Consider the following 14,514-nt stretch of genomic DNA (forward strand, 5'->3'; position numbering starts at 1 on the left):
GTGGAATGGAATGGCTCCAAATGCCCAAAGCAGAGCACTTCTTTTGACCACAGCTCATATAGTGATATTTAGGACACAGCCATCGCCAGGGTATTTTTCTAAGATGCACTCATCTAAATCACTGCTCTTTTTGTCCAATTGTAGGTGATAGGTGTTTTAAACACTTAGAGATGTTAATAAGAAAAATCTGTTTCACAATAGTATTCACTTTTGCCATTATATGACTTATCTGCATCATATAAGATTAACCCAAATTCTAGCCTTAAACTCTAACACAAAATCTGAATTTCTATCTATTCTATCGAGCATTCTCTTTAACCCTAACCTTTACAAATATAAATGTTTACTCTAATATAAACCTAAAATTCACTTGCTTTAACATAAACCTAACATTCATTCTCAACCTAATATTAACCTAAAATGTACTCTTAGCATAAAACTAACATTCAGTCCTATCCTAACATAAACCTATCATTCACTCCTCCCCTAAAATAAACCCAACTTTCCCCTCTACCCTAAAATAAACTTAAAATTCACTCTTACCCTAACATAAACCTAACATTCACATTTAAAAACATTTATTTTGGTGCTCATAAGTGTAGTAAAAACAAGTACATGCAACTGTAAATTGGAAAAATAACACCATATCAGTTCGAAACACACAGACACAGAAAGCATGTAGAATAAGGTTTCAGGGAGCTGAATATAATTTGTAAGGCAGTATTGAGGCTATGCCAGCATGGAACTCACTAGAAGCCTTGACTGGATGTGTTATTTTCTGGATTTCAATTATTGATGTGTCTGTAGACAAAGTATGTGCAGGCATTCATAGAACACCTCTACAGTTCCAACAGACACACGCACGTACACGCACACGCATACAGATTCTGTCAGTGCTTATTGGATGGTTTGGCATTGTTTGTGTTAGGTACTTTTAACAGAGTCTACCACTTAATAAACACTTCAAATGTAATCACCTCAAATAATTTGAGAAGTTTAATATACAAATGCTTATTATACTGAGCTGGAATGTTTTTAACCTAATTATATCTGACAGCTTCAGACTTGGCTTTAAAAAATACAGGCTCAGCCAACTTACACGTCACTACAGCCAAGGGCTGCCCAGATATGTGTTGCCCACACTAGTCTAATGTTTTGGGGCCTTACATGGGTAGCCTACATGTGCCAATATTTAAAAAAGATGATTTATTTTGTTTTGCTTGGTGAATTATGAATATTTCAATGAGTGTACCTACGTCTGTTCTCCCAGAGGTGAAAGGAAAGAGACATCTATGAAATGACTTTTGTGGGAGTGTTCAGCAAGGAACAACAGTAATGTCTACCCTCTCTCTCTCTCAGTCTCCTGCTCCCCTCCTCCCTAACCACCCTCCTCCCCACCCACCCTCCTCCCTCCGCCTCTCATTTCTTATTCCCTGTGTTCCCCCTGCCCTAACCTGGTTGTGGTGTCCCCAGAGTGTAAAGAAGGTTTCAGACAGGCCTTGGTAAGCTACTTTACGTGTTTGCGAGGGAAGTCTGTCTACTCTCTTTAACACACCAGCTCCAGGCTCTTTTAATATCGGGAGCATTGGTGAGTCATGGTGCCTAAGAAGAGAGCAGGAGATGAATACTGCGTGTCTGTGGGTGTTTTATAGAGCTCCTTATTGGTGGGATGGCACACTGGCACTTGGTCCTAGATTCCATCCAGACTCTCCTGAATCATTGGCCAGTGTGTGTGGTTGTGGTCACTGGGTTGATCAGGGGCCAGGTCTCGGACCTACAGGCAGTGGATCTCGCTGGTCGAGTGGACAGGACATGCGGACCGAGGCTCTAATCACCGATTCACCTTCCCAAAGGTTGACAGTTCGTTCACTGAGACGGAGTGTGTACCCTTTCCCCACTCAAGACACGCTCCTGCACTTTTCTGCCTGCTGTTTTGTGTGTCATAAAAAAACCAAAAGGCATGTAAACACTCACTAATGTAGGTCACTCAGAATAGGACTGTCTGTTAAATGATGTCGATGTCAATGCACAGATATTGTAGTGAGCGATGCGTGTAGAATAAATACGAGGTTTGGCTTTGTTAAAACCACCTGTTGTAAGGATAACGAAGACCCTAAAAAGGATTCATCCGCCATGGCTGCCATTTACTCATCCGATCTCAGCCCGAAAAACGTTTGACAGATCCCTTTAAAAGGGCGAGACAGGCGCCAGGTGTCCCAAATTCGAATGCATCGTCGCGGTTGACAAACAAAAGCCCTGTATTTCGTGTTGACTGACCTATGTCCCAGGCGTTGGGGCTGTTTTCGATCTCTCTCCGTCCGATGAAGTACCAGACGCAGGCCATCCAGTGGGCCAGCAGGGCGAACATGGACATGAGCAGGGTGAGGACCACGGCGCTGTACTGGGAGTAACGCTCCAGCTTCTGGAGCAGCCGGAGGAGACGGAGGAGACGCACAGTCTTCAACAGGTGGACCCCGAAGTACTGTGGAGACACACAGAGACCCTTCCATGGGCACCCGCAAGTCACACCCGGCCCCGAGGCAGAGCCAAGAGAAGGTGGAGTGTCTGCACGCTCTCAGGGAGAAATGGCGCTACTCCGAACCTAAAATGGTTCTTCGGCTGTGTCTCTTGGAAAACTCTTTGAAGTACGCTTTTGGATTCCAGCCAGGACACATTTGGATTTTAGCTAGAATCCCTTCGGTTTTTTGTTCCAGGGCATAATCATGTTCACAAATGGATCTACATAGAACTTAAGATAGTTCTTCATGGAACCCAACAGGGCTCTACTCACTTTTACACTTGACTTGCATGAATGCACGTTTTACCTCATTATCTGACAGTGGGGTAGATGAGGGGACAAACGAGCCAATTGGAAAGCTGGGGGTTATTAGGTGGCCATGGTGATGAGGGACAGATCAGAAGTGAAGCCAGGAGCCCAGGGTTAACACCCCACTCTTACAATAGGTGCCAGTGGGTCTTTAGTGATTCCGGAGAGGGAAACATTTAATATCCCACCTGAAAGACAGCACCCTACTCAGGATATGTAATATCTGTAGACCAGAGGGAACAGTGTCCCTTCAGGCCCTCCGACAACACTTCCAACATCTGATCTTCCATCCAGGGACTGACCAGAACCAGTCCTGCTTAGCTTCAAAGGCAAGCCAGCATTGGGATGCTGAATGCTGTGTCTGGAATCCATCCATATTTTAAAGGGTTCTCTCACAGGAATAGCCAAATAAATCTTTTGGAACCCTTTGTTCTGAGAGTGTACTGTATCTCTGTAGACAACATTGTTTGATGAGAAAATATATCATAGGTGTCAGTTATTCTGCATCCTGAATAGAAACATAGTTACAGTTCTCTATGGAACTGACTGAACCGTACACCCCACAACGCCACAATCGATCACTTTTCAATCTTTTCCTTTTTAAATACAACATTTACTTTTCACTCTATTACTTTTCAATCAACGGTTTTTAAGCTATTACTAATCAATATCGTATTATTCTTTTTCAATCTCTTACATGACACCCACTCACCACACTGACGTTGAAGGCAAATAGCAGGTCAAAGGGCAAGGCAGCGATGAGGTCAACAAACAGCCAGGTGGTGACGTAATGCACACAGATAGAGCGAGCATCATAAACCACCTGGCCTGATGTGCTCACAAAGGTTGTCCGGAAGTTTAACACGATATCTGTAAAACAACCAAAATGCATTTGTTTTTAACACAAAGGAAAAACGAGGGAAAAAACTGTACGTTGCTGATGGTTCACTTAAGTTTACTGTGGGTTCGGCTCTATTGACTTCATTGCATTTGTTTTATGGTGAAATGGTAAACAGGATAGAATGTATTAAGGAAGGCTATTACATGTCCAAAACAATTGAGAGAAATAGTCCATTGCAAGGGGTTCATTTAATTTGACTGAAGATGTGTCGTTAACAGTGCAGTTAGTTAACTTTTATGGTGCTCGTCAGTTTGCTAAGAAAATTACAAAGAGAGGGACAGAGTGAGACACTTGCTCTGGTAATTTAAATAAAAATATGTCCCATGCCAATAAAGATCAAAAATAGAAATGAAATTGCAAAAGAGAGAGAGACAGAAAGATATGGACAGAGAAAGTGAGAGAAAAAAATGAAGAGGTGGATAGAAAGACAAAGAGAAAGAGAGCCATAGAGAGGGACAGAAAGAAAAAGTCAGACAGAGTGAGAAACAGATCCATGTTTTAAAATAACTAGAGACAGACCAAGATAGACGAACAGACAGTGAACAGACAGTTTCCACCAGGGTCTGGTAATACAATAATGAACAAATATGTGTTCATAAGCACTCACTTCCATTGAATTTTATTACTGTCTGAATTGTCCCACAATATGTTCTAAGTACGAGAAGGATAAATAATTATTGTTGGATGGAATATAGGCAAACATCAAGGCAATGTCATGGAGAACCTGTGAGGGTGGTGTTCACTCTGTACTTTAATATAATGTTAGAATAAAGTTAGTAGGTTGTTGGAATAATGTTAGAGCATTATTAGCCCTCTCCCTTGTGTCCTTACCCAGCATGAAGAGGATCTCCACCAAGATGTCACTCACACTAGGGGGGCTGCGGGGGGCGGAGTTCCCTTCATCCCGCCCCCCCACCACAGTGAAACACACATTATAGGGCACAGTGACTGCCACATAGAAGGTAGCCAGGAGAATTAGCCAATCCCAGCCTGCCTTGAAAGTCCCATAGTGGAGGAGGATGAATCGGGACTTCTGAATGGCTGCTACCTTGTACTCAGGGATGGGGGGCTTATCACCAAACATGTTCTGGAGGAAAGAGGAGGGAGATAGACAGGACTTCAAACCACGAGAGTAGCCAAATAATTTCAACACACCAAGGGTTTAGAATTTTTCCAGTCTTTATGAGCTGGAACAACAGGCATTGGTTGTCTCTTTTTATATTGCAGCTCAATCAATCAAATGAAAGACCTTTTTACATCAGCAGCAGCAAACCCCTAAAGGAGAACCCAAGAGAGGACCCAAAATCTGAGGTTTGGCCAATCAGTAAATGACCTTTTTGGGCCAATCTGGTTGTATGTTCCAGAGACCACTGGGTCAATAAATCCAGATGGGCTGTGTCAGCTGCACAACCAGTTGGACAACCTTTTAAAACGACTGGGGGAGCAGCACTGCTGCCTGATCCTGCGACACACCCGCATGAACGGTTTATTTGTTTTGGTTGTTTATAAGGTATCAAATGGCTCAACAGTGGTTAATAAAAGGAATCTAGCGTGTCACGTGTTTGAAAGTGGACGTGACCCTGTTCTTCTGATTGCTTTTCAGACTGAAAATGAGGAAATATTAGGACAACTGGCTGAATGGGTCTGGGAGTAAAGTAGCAGGAAAACCAAGAAACGAGGCCCGAGGTGCGCTATTAAAAACCAGACTACGCAGGACAGGAAGCCTCTGCCCACTCCCCGTGATTAACCTATCAAATGTGCCATCATTAAATTATAAAATGGACCAGGTGGCAGCCAAATTCAGAGAGGACTTCAGGATCAGCAGCTTAATTTGCTTTACCAGAACGTGGCTCCAGGAGAAGAGCGACGTAAACATCAATGGATATACTGTCATAAGGGCAGACCGAAATAGAAACACGTCTCAGAAATCAATTGGTGGGGGACAACACATCTCAATTAACAACACGTCGGCTATACAGTACAATGTCATTGAGCAGGTATGCACCAGAGAATATGAGATTCTTGTTGTGTGTATCTACCACGCGAATCTGCACAGATCACTATTATTTTGGTTTATGTGCCCGGACCAAACACCAAGGGAGAAGCAGAAAAGGAATACAAACTCTTTTAATGCTGCACTTTCACGATCCACTGACCAGACAGTCTTTTCACTGGGAGAGTTTAACACTCTGTCCCCTTGCCACACACCTCCCAACTCTGCAACAGTACATAACATGTCCGACTAGGTGGACTTGCATCTGTGCTGTTTGGGAATATAGACGACACAGCGTGCAGAGCACCAACTGAGGAAGGGGATAATGTTATCCTCCATCTCCTAACGAAATAGTGTCAGCGGGTGGAAGGTGAAGAACCCTCAGAGAAATATAAATGTATATGGACTGAGCAAAGCTGGGCAGCACTTTGGGACCGCTTGGATGTCACAGACTGGGAGGTGTTGACTCGTGCAGAGATCCCTACGAACTGACGGGCAGAATTACATCAAATATAAACTTCTGTGAATGTCGTTCACAGAAAATCTATCAAAGTGTTTCCCAAAAGCAAACTGTGGGTGTTGAGGAATTGAGGTAGTTGAGTGTTTCAAACATTGATGACAAGCTGAGCTTTGCAGATAATGCAGACTGTAAAGTGACTGTTTTTAATCAGGAAACTAAAGTTTGGGGTCACCAAAGAAGTTCTGGGAAGGGTATAGTCCAGTATGGGGGAATGCGTTCTGACACTCAACATTGCTGTCTGGTATGGAAACCTGGGTATTAAAACCAAAAGCAAACTGAGCATATTCAACACAGCCAGTAAAATAATTGGCCGCCCACAACCCCAGCTGAGTAGCCTTTTTCACTAGGTGACCAAAAGAAAGACTGTCATTAGTGACCCCTCCCACCCACCATACCCCCAGTTTGAAAAGCTTCCCCCTGGGTGGCGTATCAGAATGCCCATGGCCAAGAAGAACATATTTAAACATTAATTTATCCTTAAAACTACAAAACGCAACTTAGATTTTTAAATGAACATTCTTAGCTACTGTTTATTGACTTATTCTTTATCAATCCTGTTTAGGGAGATGGTCAGCTGTGAATTATTACCTTTATTTATGTACTTCCTGTTTTAACTGAATGTTATGATTGTATTAATTAACTGATAGTTTTAATGAGTGAGAATGTATGGTATGTGTATGTGACTTCAGAGTGTGGTGATGCTTTCCTGGAGGGACAATAAAGTTATATGTCTAAATAAAAATAACCAACGCAAAACTATTTTCACCAAAGTCAAGTGGAACCTGCTCCGTAAGATCCAACAACCTTCATCTCTTGCAGTGTGAATTCACCACTCTATGTCCTACACAACTGGGACAAATCTGTTTCAACAGATTAACATGGAAGGAACTGGGCCAGTAGCTACTACAGACGTGATCCACTAGCCTGTCTCTGGTCACCTGTGCCCATGGTAACCATTATTGATTGCTTCCATTTCCATTAAATCTGTTCATTCTAAGCTAGAATGAATACCCAGCAACGTGACTGTCACGGTAAATCGTGTGGCCTGGACCCTGGGCTGTAGTCATTAGACATTCGCCGTGGTTGGAACGGATGTGGTCCGAAACTACGACTGTGTGTTTCGCTGAGCTGTTCAGAATTGTTCTCAGAGCCACTTCACTCGGTGTCCTCGTAGCACGCCTTGAGATGTGGTCGGGGCCCGCGCTTTCAGGGGCTGTGTGTGTGTGTGTCACAGGGCTACTCACATTGTTCAGTTTGATCTTGCTCTTGTCTTGCTTCTGCAGGTGACCCGACAGGTGGTAGAGGACGGCACGGCTGCGTCTTCGGTTGGTGTTGAAGTCTGGGGGTCGGGTGACCCTGTGCACCTCCAGTCCTGTCTCCTCATCTGGACCAATACATTAATACATAGACTGACAAGTTAGCATTTTATCGGATGATAGGTGTGTATACTGTTCATATGATGAAAATACATTAGTCACCAGACCCCAGATCTGATTATACCCCATCCTAACCAGAGCCATTAAGAGATGGAAACATATCCAAAAGTGTAAAATATATCAGTGCTATGAGGTAACTCTTGATGAAAGAAAATGGAAGGCATAATTCTGCAAGATTATATTTTTCAAACTCTTCAAATTATTCCAATTCTAAGCTTTCAAAATCTCCTCTTAAACTAATTGCCCTATTCTGTTACTAATTTCCCCTCCAAATGTCCTTATTATTCACTAGAAGGTATCCACCCTTATAACTCAATTCACTTTAATTATATTCCTACAAACTAAATTCATTAAAAGCATTTCATTGAGTGCCTATCAAATGGCCCAGACCAGTCACAAAGACATTTACACTGTAATCCACACAAAGACATTTACACTGTAATCCACACAAAGACATTTACACTGTAATCCACACAAAGACATTTAAACTGTAATCAACACTAAACATTTACACTGTAATCCACACTAAACATTTACACTGTAATCCACACTAAACAGTTACACTGTAATCCACACTCCCTCCCTCGCTCCCCTCTTCATCCCTCCATCTCTACGTCCAGGTGCAACTTGACACCGCTGTTAATAAGACCCCTCACATAGTTTGGGGCAAGGGGTCAGTCTACCATGAAGAAGCTGTCTGAATGAATGATGAGTGGAGAGATAGAGAGACAGATAGAAAGATAAAGAGAGAGGCTGGGGTGGTGGAGGTTCAGACCACAATAGATTGGGTGTGGGTGTGAAGACCGAGCCGATGCCCTGTCCTGCCACGAGGGTCAACACAAACAATGCAGCCTTCCGGTTCCCTAGAGCAGTAGGCAGGGATGTTTCTGGAATGTCCAAACTAGTTCAGAGTTGAGCCTACTGGACAGAATGAAGTTACGCCACTCCCTGTGGCCTCCTCTCTCCATTCCTCCTCGTCACTCTCCATCCCTCATTCCCTTACCCCTCTAACTAACTGCTCTGGCCGTCCAACCCCTTTGTAATGAGGTTCTTTAAAGGTGATAAATCAGAATACATAAACAATTAACACCTCTCCCCCTCGTTTATTGGCTCTATCTCCCACGCTACTCTTTGTCATTAATTTGGTGTTACTTTCAAATGTAATAACACACTGTGGTGTCTGGGATAAACCGAATCAGCCTCCAGTACAGCGGAATACAGCTCAATAAAGTGGAATCCTCTGATAAATGAGAATTGAGATAATTGAGAATGTTGGCTTGTGGTTTGTGTGTCAGGTAGACAGAACAGCTGTGAAAGATAATTTGAAGGTATACAAGAGTTCAAGACTTAGATCTTTCATTCTCAGTTCTCTCCCTGTCTCTCTCTTTTGTCTGATTCTTTCTTAAAGTTTCTCCATTTCTTTGTTTCTCTGCCTGTCTCTTTCTGTCTCTACTCCCTCCAAAGTTAACCCAAGTTAGATCAGACTAAGTCAAACTCTAATCTAAGTTAAGTCAGACTCTGAACAAGGTTAAGTCAGTCTTATCCAGATAAAGTCAGTTTCCATCCCAGTTCTAACTCACCGGTCTCTGGGCCTTGCTCTGGGTCCTGGTTCTTTTTGTTATCTGTGATGTCCTTGTGAGACACCAGAAACAGCACCACTTCTCCCTTCTCATTTTTAATGGGCACAATGTCCAACAGACACCAGAATTGGGTTCCTGAAACACAGAGACACATTCTGTAAAACAATATCCCTTCCAGCTGTCTACAGAGATTGGCAAACATCCTGACATCCCTCTGTCCCACACCTTGAGTCAAATTGGTCAAATGAGAAAAGGTAGATGCACTGATTGCTATTGTCGGAATCACAATCCACTTCATTCGTTAAGTACATTAACACATACCACGAATTCCACTTGATGGTGCTTTTAGTGGGGGTGCGTGTAAGGACAGCTATGCCAGTGGTTGACCACATGTTATTGTTACATAAAATGAGTGGTGGGAATATATGATACTGGAATATGAGTGGTGAGTATATCATATAAATGACCTTAAAGCTGTACACATATACAGTGGGTACGGAAAGTATTCAGACCCCTTTAAATTTTCCACTCTTTGTTTCATTGCAGCCATTTGCTAAAATCAAAAAAGTTAATTTTATTTATCATTAATGTACACTCAGCACCCCATCTTGACAGAAAAAAAACATGTAGAATGTAGACATTTTTGCAAATATATTAAAAAAGAAAAACTGAAATATCACATGGACATAAGTATTCAGACCCTTTGCTCAGTATTGAGTAGAAGAACTCTTTTGAGCTAGTACAGCCATGAGTCTTCTTGGGAATGATGCAACAAGTTTTTCACACCTGGATCTGGGGATCCTCTGCCATTCTTCCTTGCAGATTCTCTCCAGTTCCGGTGAACGTTGGTGAACGTTGGTGGACAGCCATTTTCAGGTCTCTCCAGAGATGCTCAATTGGGTTTAGGTCAGGGCTCTGGCTGGGCCAGTCAAGAATGGTCACAGAGTTGCTCCAAAGCCACTCCTTTGTTATTTTAGCTGTGTGCTTGTCTTGTCATTGTCTTGTTGAAAGGTGAACCTTCGGCCCAGTCCTGAGCACTCTGGATGAGGTATTCTTCCAGGATATCTCTGTACTTGGCCGCATTCATCTTTCCTTCAATTGCAACCAGTCGTCCTGTCCCTGCAGCTGAAAAACACCCCCTTAGCATGATGCTGCCACCACCATGTTTCACTGTTGTATCCACACATACCGCTTAGAATTAACGGCAGAAAGTTCAATCTTGGTCTCATCAGACCAGAGAATCTTATTTCTCAGTGATAGTTGGCTTTGTGGAACTTTCTCCCATCTCCCTACTGCATCTCTGGAGCTCAGCCACAGTGATCTTTGGGTTCTTCTTTACCTCTCTCACCAAGGCTCTTCTCCCACGATTGCTCTGTTTGGCTGGACGGCCAGGTCTAGGAAGAGTTCTGGTCATCCCAAACATCTTCCATTTAAGGATTATGGAGGCCACTGTGCTCTTAGGAACCTTGAGTGCTGCAGAAATTCTTTTGTAACAATGGCCAGATCTGTGCCTTGCTACAATTCTGTCTCTGAGCTCCTTGGGCAGTTCCTTCGACCTCATGATTTTCATTTGCTCTGACATGCACTGTGAGCTGTAAGGTCTTATATAGACAGGTGTGTGCCTTTCCTAATCAAGTCCAATCAGTTTAATTAAACACAGCAGGACTCCAATGAAGAAGTAGAACCATCTCAAGGAGGATCAGAAGAAATGGACAGCATGTGAGTTAAATATGAGTGTCACAGCAAAGGGTCTGAATACTTATGACCATGTGATATTTCAGTATTTCTTTTTTAATAAATTTGCACAAATTTCTACATTTCTGTTTTTTTCTGTCAAGATGGGGTGCTGAGTGTACATTAATGAGAAATAAAATGAACTTTTTAGATTTTAGCAAATGGCTGCAATTAAACAAAAAGTGAAAAATGTAAAGGGGTCTGAATACTTTCTGTACCCACTGTATAGATCTATAGTTTCAGTACAATCCATCTATCGACAGGCGGGGAGATGAGCAGCATTTTAGTAGAGTAGAGAAGCTAGATTCGCTGCTATAGCTATAGTCTCAAAATGAGATAATGCTGTAAATGTAGAAAAGCTAGAAATTCTGATATAGTCCCTGTATCAAATAATCTAGTAAATGTGAAAAAGCTAGCTTCGCTGAGGGTGCCAGTATCAGGATGAGATAATGTTCTTATTGTAGAGAGACAGACATGCTGATTACCATAGTCTCAGTATAAGACAATAAAAACAAATCACAGAGTAGAACATGTCACTAACTCACCTTATCTGGATTTGTGCGTCTATGCAAGGCTTAGTTCCAAACAACCATTTGTACATTATGTGTCTGCGTGTGCATTCATGCATACCGGTATGTGCGTGTACATGAGTGCATGCATATATGTGTATGTGTGTGGGTGTGAGCATGTGTGTTTGTGTACTCGTGTGTGTATTGTGTGTGCCAAGCTGCACCCTGAGTCAAATCACAGTTCTTCTCTATCAGACACAGTGATTAGTGATGGAGAGAGGCACACCAAGAATGCAGAATTACTTGATTGAATAAAAGCATTTTCATTTTAGGAAGCGTAGCCCCAATTTGGTCATTCAGAAAGGGAAATTAGTTTGGCACTAGCTGGCCCATGACAACAAATAAAAGTATAAAAATAGATTTACAGCTTTATCTGGTCAAGAGATAAGGACCTAATAATAATATGTTTGCTAGTTTCTAGTGAACTGCTGTCCCCCATACTGTTTAAATGCACATCCAGTTCAGTACTTCAATACTCCTTCCACATCCATACTGTATGGAGGAATGTGACTGGTCATGAAATATAACAGTACACCATTTAGCAGACGCTTTATCCAAAGTGACTTACAGTCGTGTTTGCTTCCATTTTATGTGTGTGGTCCTGGGTATCGAATACACTTTTCTGGAACTGCACGCACCATGCTTTAACATTTACATAGTCTTTAACATTTACATAGTCTTTAACATTTACATAGCCTTTAACATTTACATATTCTTCAGCGGATTCCCTTATAGGTAGTCTTATAGTATATAGTATAAGTGCATACATAAAAATGAACTACCGCCCAGCCATTGTAATCCAACCCACAACCACAGCGGTAAATGATATGCTCAATGCCTTCTCTACTACCTGCAGAGGTGCAGGGTGATGTTAGGCATGTTATATCCTCTCAGTAGTTTGGACTGCCAGGAGAGCAGTAGAAGAGGTCACGTGACCCAGGTCATAAAGGTCAGGCTGCCCTCACACTGTGACTGGACTGTAGATCCTGTTACCTTCAAAACACCCAGCTGGCAGAACAAGGTCAAGTTTTTGTGTGTGTGGGCTGAAAGCTGTAGCTAAAAACAGGCTTTGGGGTTGTCAATGAATAGTATCAGTCTCAGTCCCACTTTTTTAAAATGTTTTGGAGGAACGGTGGCATCGAACAAAATGTTCTTAGAACCCCCTAAACATTAGCGCTGTCACATCTGATGGGAAATACATAAACTTGGCTTGACATGAGATTCAATAAGTGCAGAAACTGACAAATCGCACATTAGAGTACATTCATTAAAAGGAATGTGTGAGTAAGGCTTGCCTAAAAAAGAAACCGGAACGCTGTTTAAATTAAATTCAAAGTACTGGAATGCAGTTCTGGACCGTTCAGGCCCAAGTCAAGCGCTGGCTAACACAACCAAAACCATAGCAATAATGCGGAAATGTGTTTGTCTTCACCAGATTAAACACAGGCACATCTGTTTCTGGATCAATAAATTGTTAACGCATAGATAAGCACAACAGATACAGTCACAGTGTTCACTGGTGATGAGAAGCTGGGATTCTGAAGGCACACGACTGCCCACACGCCGATTCCTTCCTGAGGCACTAACACCGCAGGGAATAACTATTATCTTTGAATCGAACGCGGCTCGTGCCTAAACTACAAAGCCAGCTGGCTCGCGGTTTCATCCACTTCAGTCCATGGTTTCATTTGATTCCTTATTAAGTGGAAGCACGTTTTTCTTTTAAGCAACACTTAGCTCGCATATTGACACTTGTTATTTGTAGATTTCAACTAGTAAATTACCCATGTAAGATCTAAGTGTTTCACTGCCTTGAAGCACCGTGCAGAATTCATTATAGCCAATTCATTTGTTTTCTGGGGTTCTTAGGGTAGTCGCGGTTTAATCGGATTACATTTTGCAACATCTATCGATTTATATGTGCAAAGATTTTATACCTTCCGTTATGGATGCACGTCGTGGTCTTTCGGGAAGCTGCGGTATTGCAATTCTATCAATTTAGGGATACAACCGGAAACACGGTGGTGGACAAAACATGAGTGATATGATCCAGATAAGCAGTCTTTTTGTGTTCGTGTTCGTAGAGACGGTCTCATTACACAGCTGTAACGGTTAACACTGGGTTCTCTCAGGTGGGGGAGACGTTTGGGTGACGGCAGTGTAATTACCTTCAATCACCATGCGGCTGTTGACATGACGTAAAGGATGAGGCACTGGAGCTTAATAACACTCAAAATATTTGTCTGGCTCAGCTTGAGTTATTATGTGGAGACACAAACACACCTACACACATCTTTGGATTTCTATCCTTGTGGGGACTCTAAATGCATTCCCTATTTTCCATGACCTTAACACTAATGTCAACTCTAACTCCTTCCCTAACTCAACCCTTTAACATGACGTTCCCTTTTTACATATGAGAATTGTGCAAGGTACCCATAAGGTCAAACATGTCTTATTTCATTGTCCTTTTGGGGATTTTCGGAGCGGTCCATTTTAGTCAGTGTGTGAGCATACGCACACAGGCCTAGCTTCAGGTTCATTCTCAGGAAGCTTTGATGAGGTCATGAGGGTGACTACGGTGCAACTCTCTGTCTTTCATCTCGTTATGGAACATCCGATGGCTGCGTCAGAAATAGCCCTGGGCCCCCCCCCCTCCCTCCCAAGGCCCCGCATGGGGCGCCCCCTCCCCAGGCCCCTTGTCAAAAGTCATCCTTTAAATACATCCGCTTTGCGAATGTCCCCGGACATATCCCCTCTGGATTTTCTAACTCTGTAAAACACGCTTTTGATTGACACAACCGTTAAGATGATTAAAACAGAAGAGCAGGGACCACTGGTTAGAGCCCTGTCTGGCGGTGTCAACCAGTGGAATACGGAATGAGAGGAACTCGCCAATCAGCACGAGGTCTTCTTTCTATCTGCCATATGATCTAAGCAAAAATCCGGCCTCT

General features: G+C 42.7%; 1 protein-coding gene across 1 annotated transcript in view; it reads right to left on the bottom strand.

Moving 5' to 3' along the window:
* The window catches only part of kcnh3 (potassium voltage-gated channel, subfamily H (eag-related), member 3), a 114,615-nt gene that overhangs the window by 29,509 nt on the left and 70,592 nt on the right, over positions 1–14,514 (bottom strand). Inside the window, exons 3-7 of the mRNA XM_010880027.5 lie at positions 9,258–9,392; positions 7,486–7,625; positions 4,560–4,815; positions 3,540–3,697; positions 2,278–2,482 (exon numbers count right to left, since the gene is read on the bottom strand). Coding sequence (XP_010878329.3) covers positions 2,278–2,482; positions 3,540–3,697; positions 4,560–4,815; positions 7,486–7,625; positions 9,258–9,392 — 894 coding nt within the window. The remainder of the gene's footprint in view (positions 1–2,277; positions 2,483–3,539; positions 3,698–4,559; positions 4,816–7,485; positions 7,626–9,257; positions 9,393–14,514) is intronic.

The sequence above is a fragment of the Esox lucius genome, chromosome 16 (assembly GCF_011004845.1).
Source record: "Esox lucius isolate fEsoLuc1 chromosome 16, fEsoLuc1.pri, whole genome shotgun sequence".
Classification (NCBI taxonomy): Eukaryota; Metazoa; Chordata; class Actinopteri; order Esociformes; family Esocidae; genus Esox; species Esox lucius.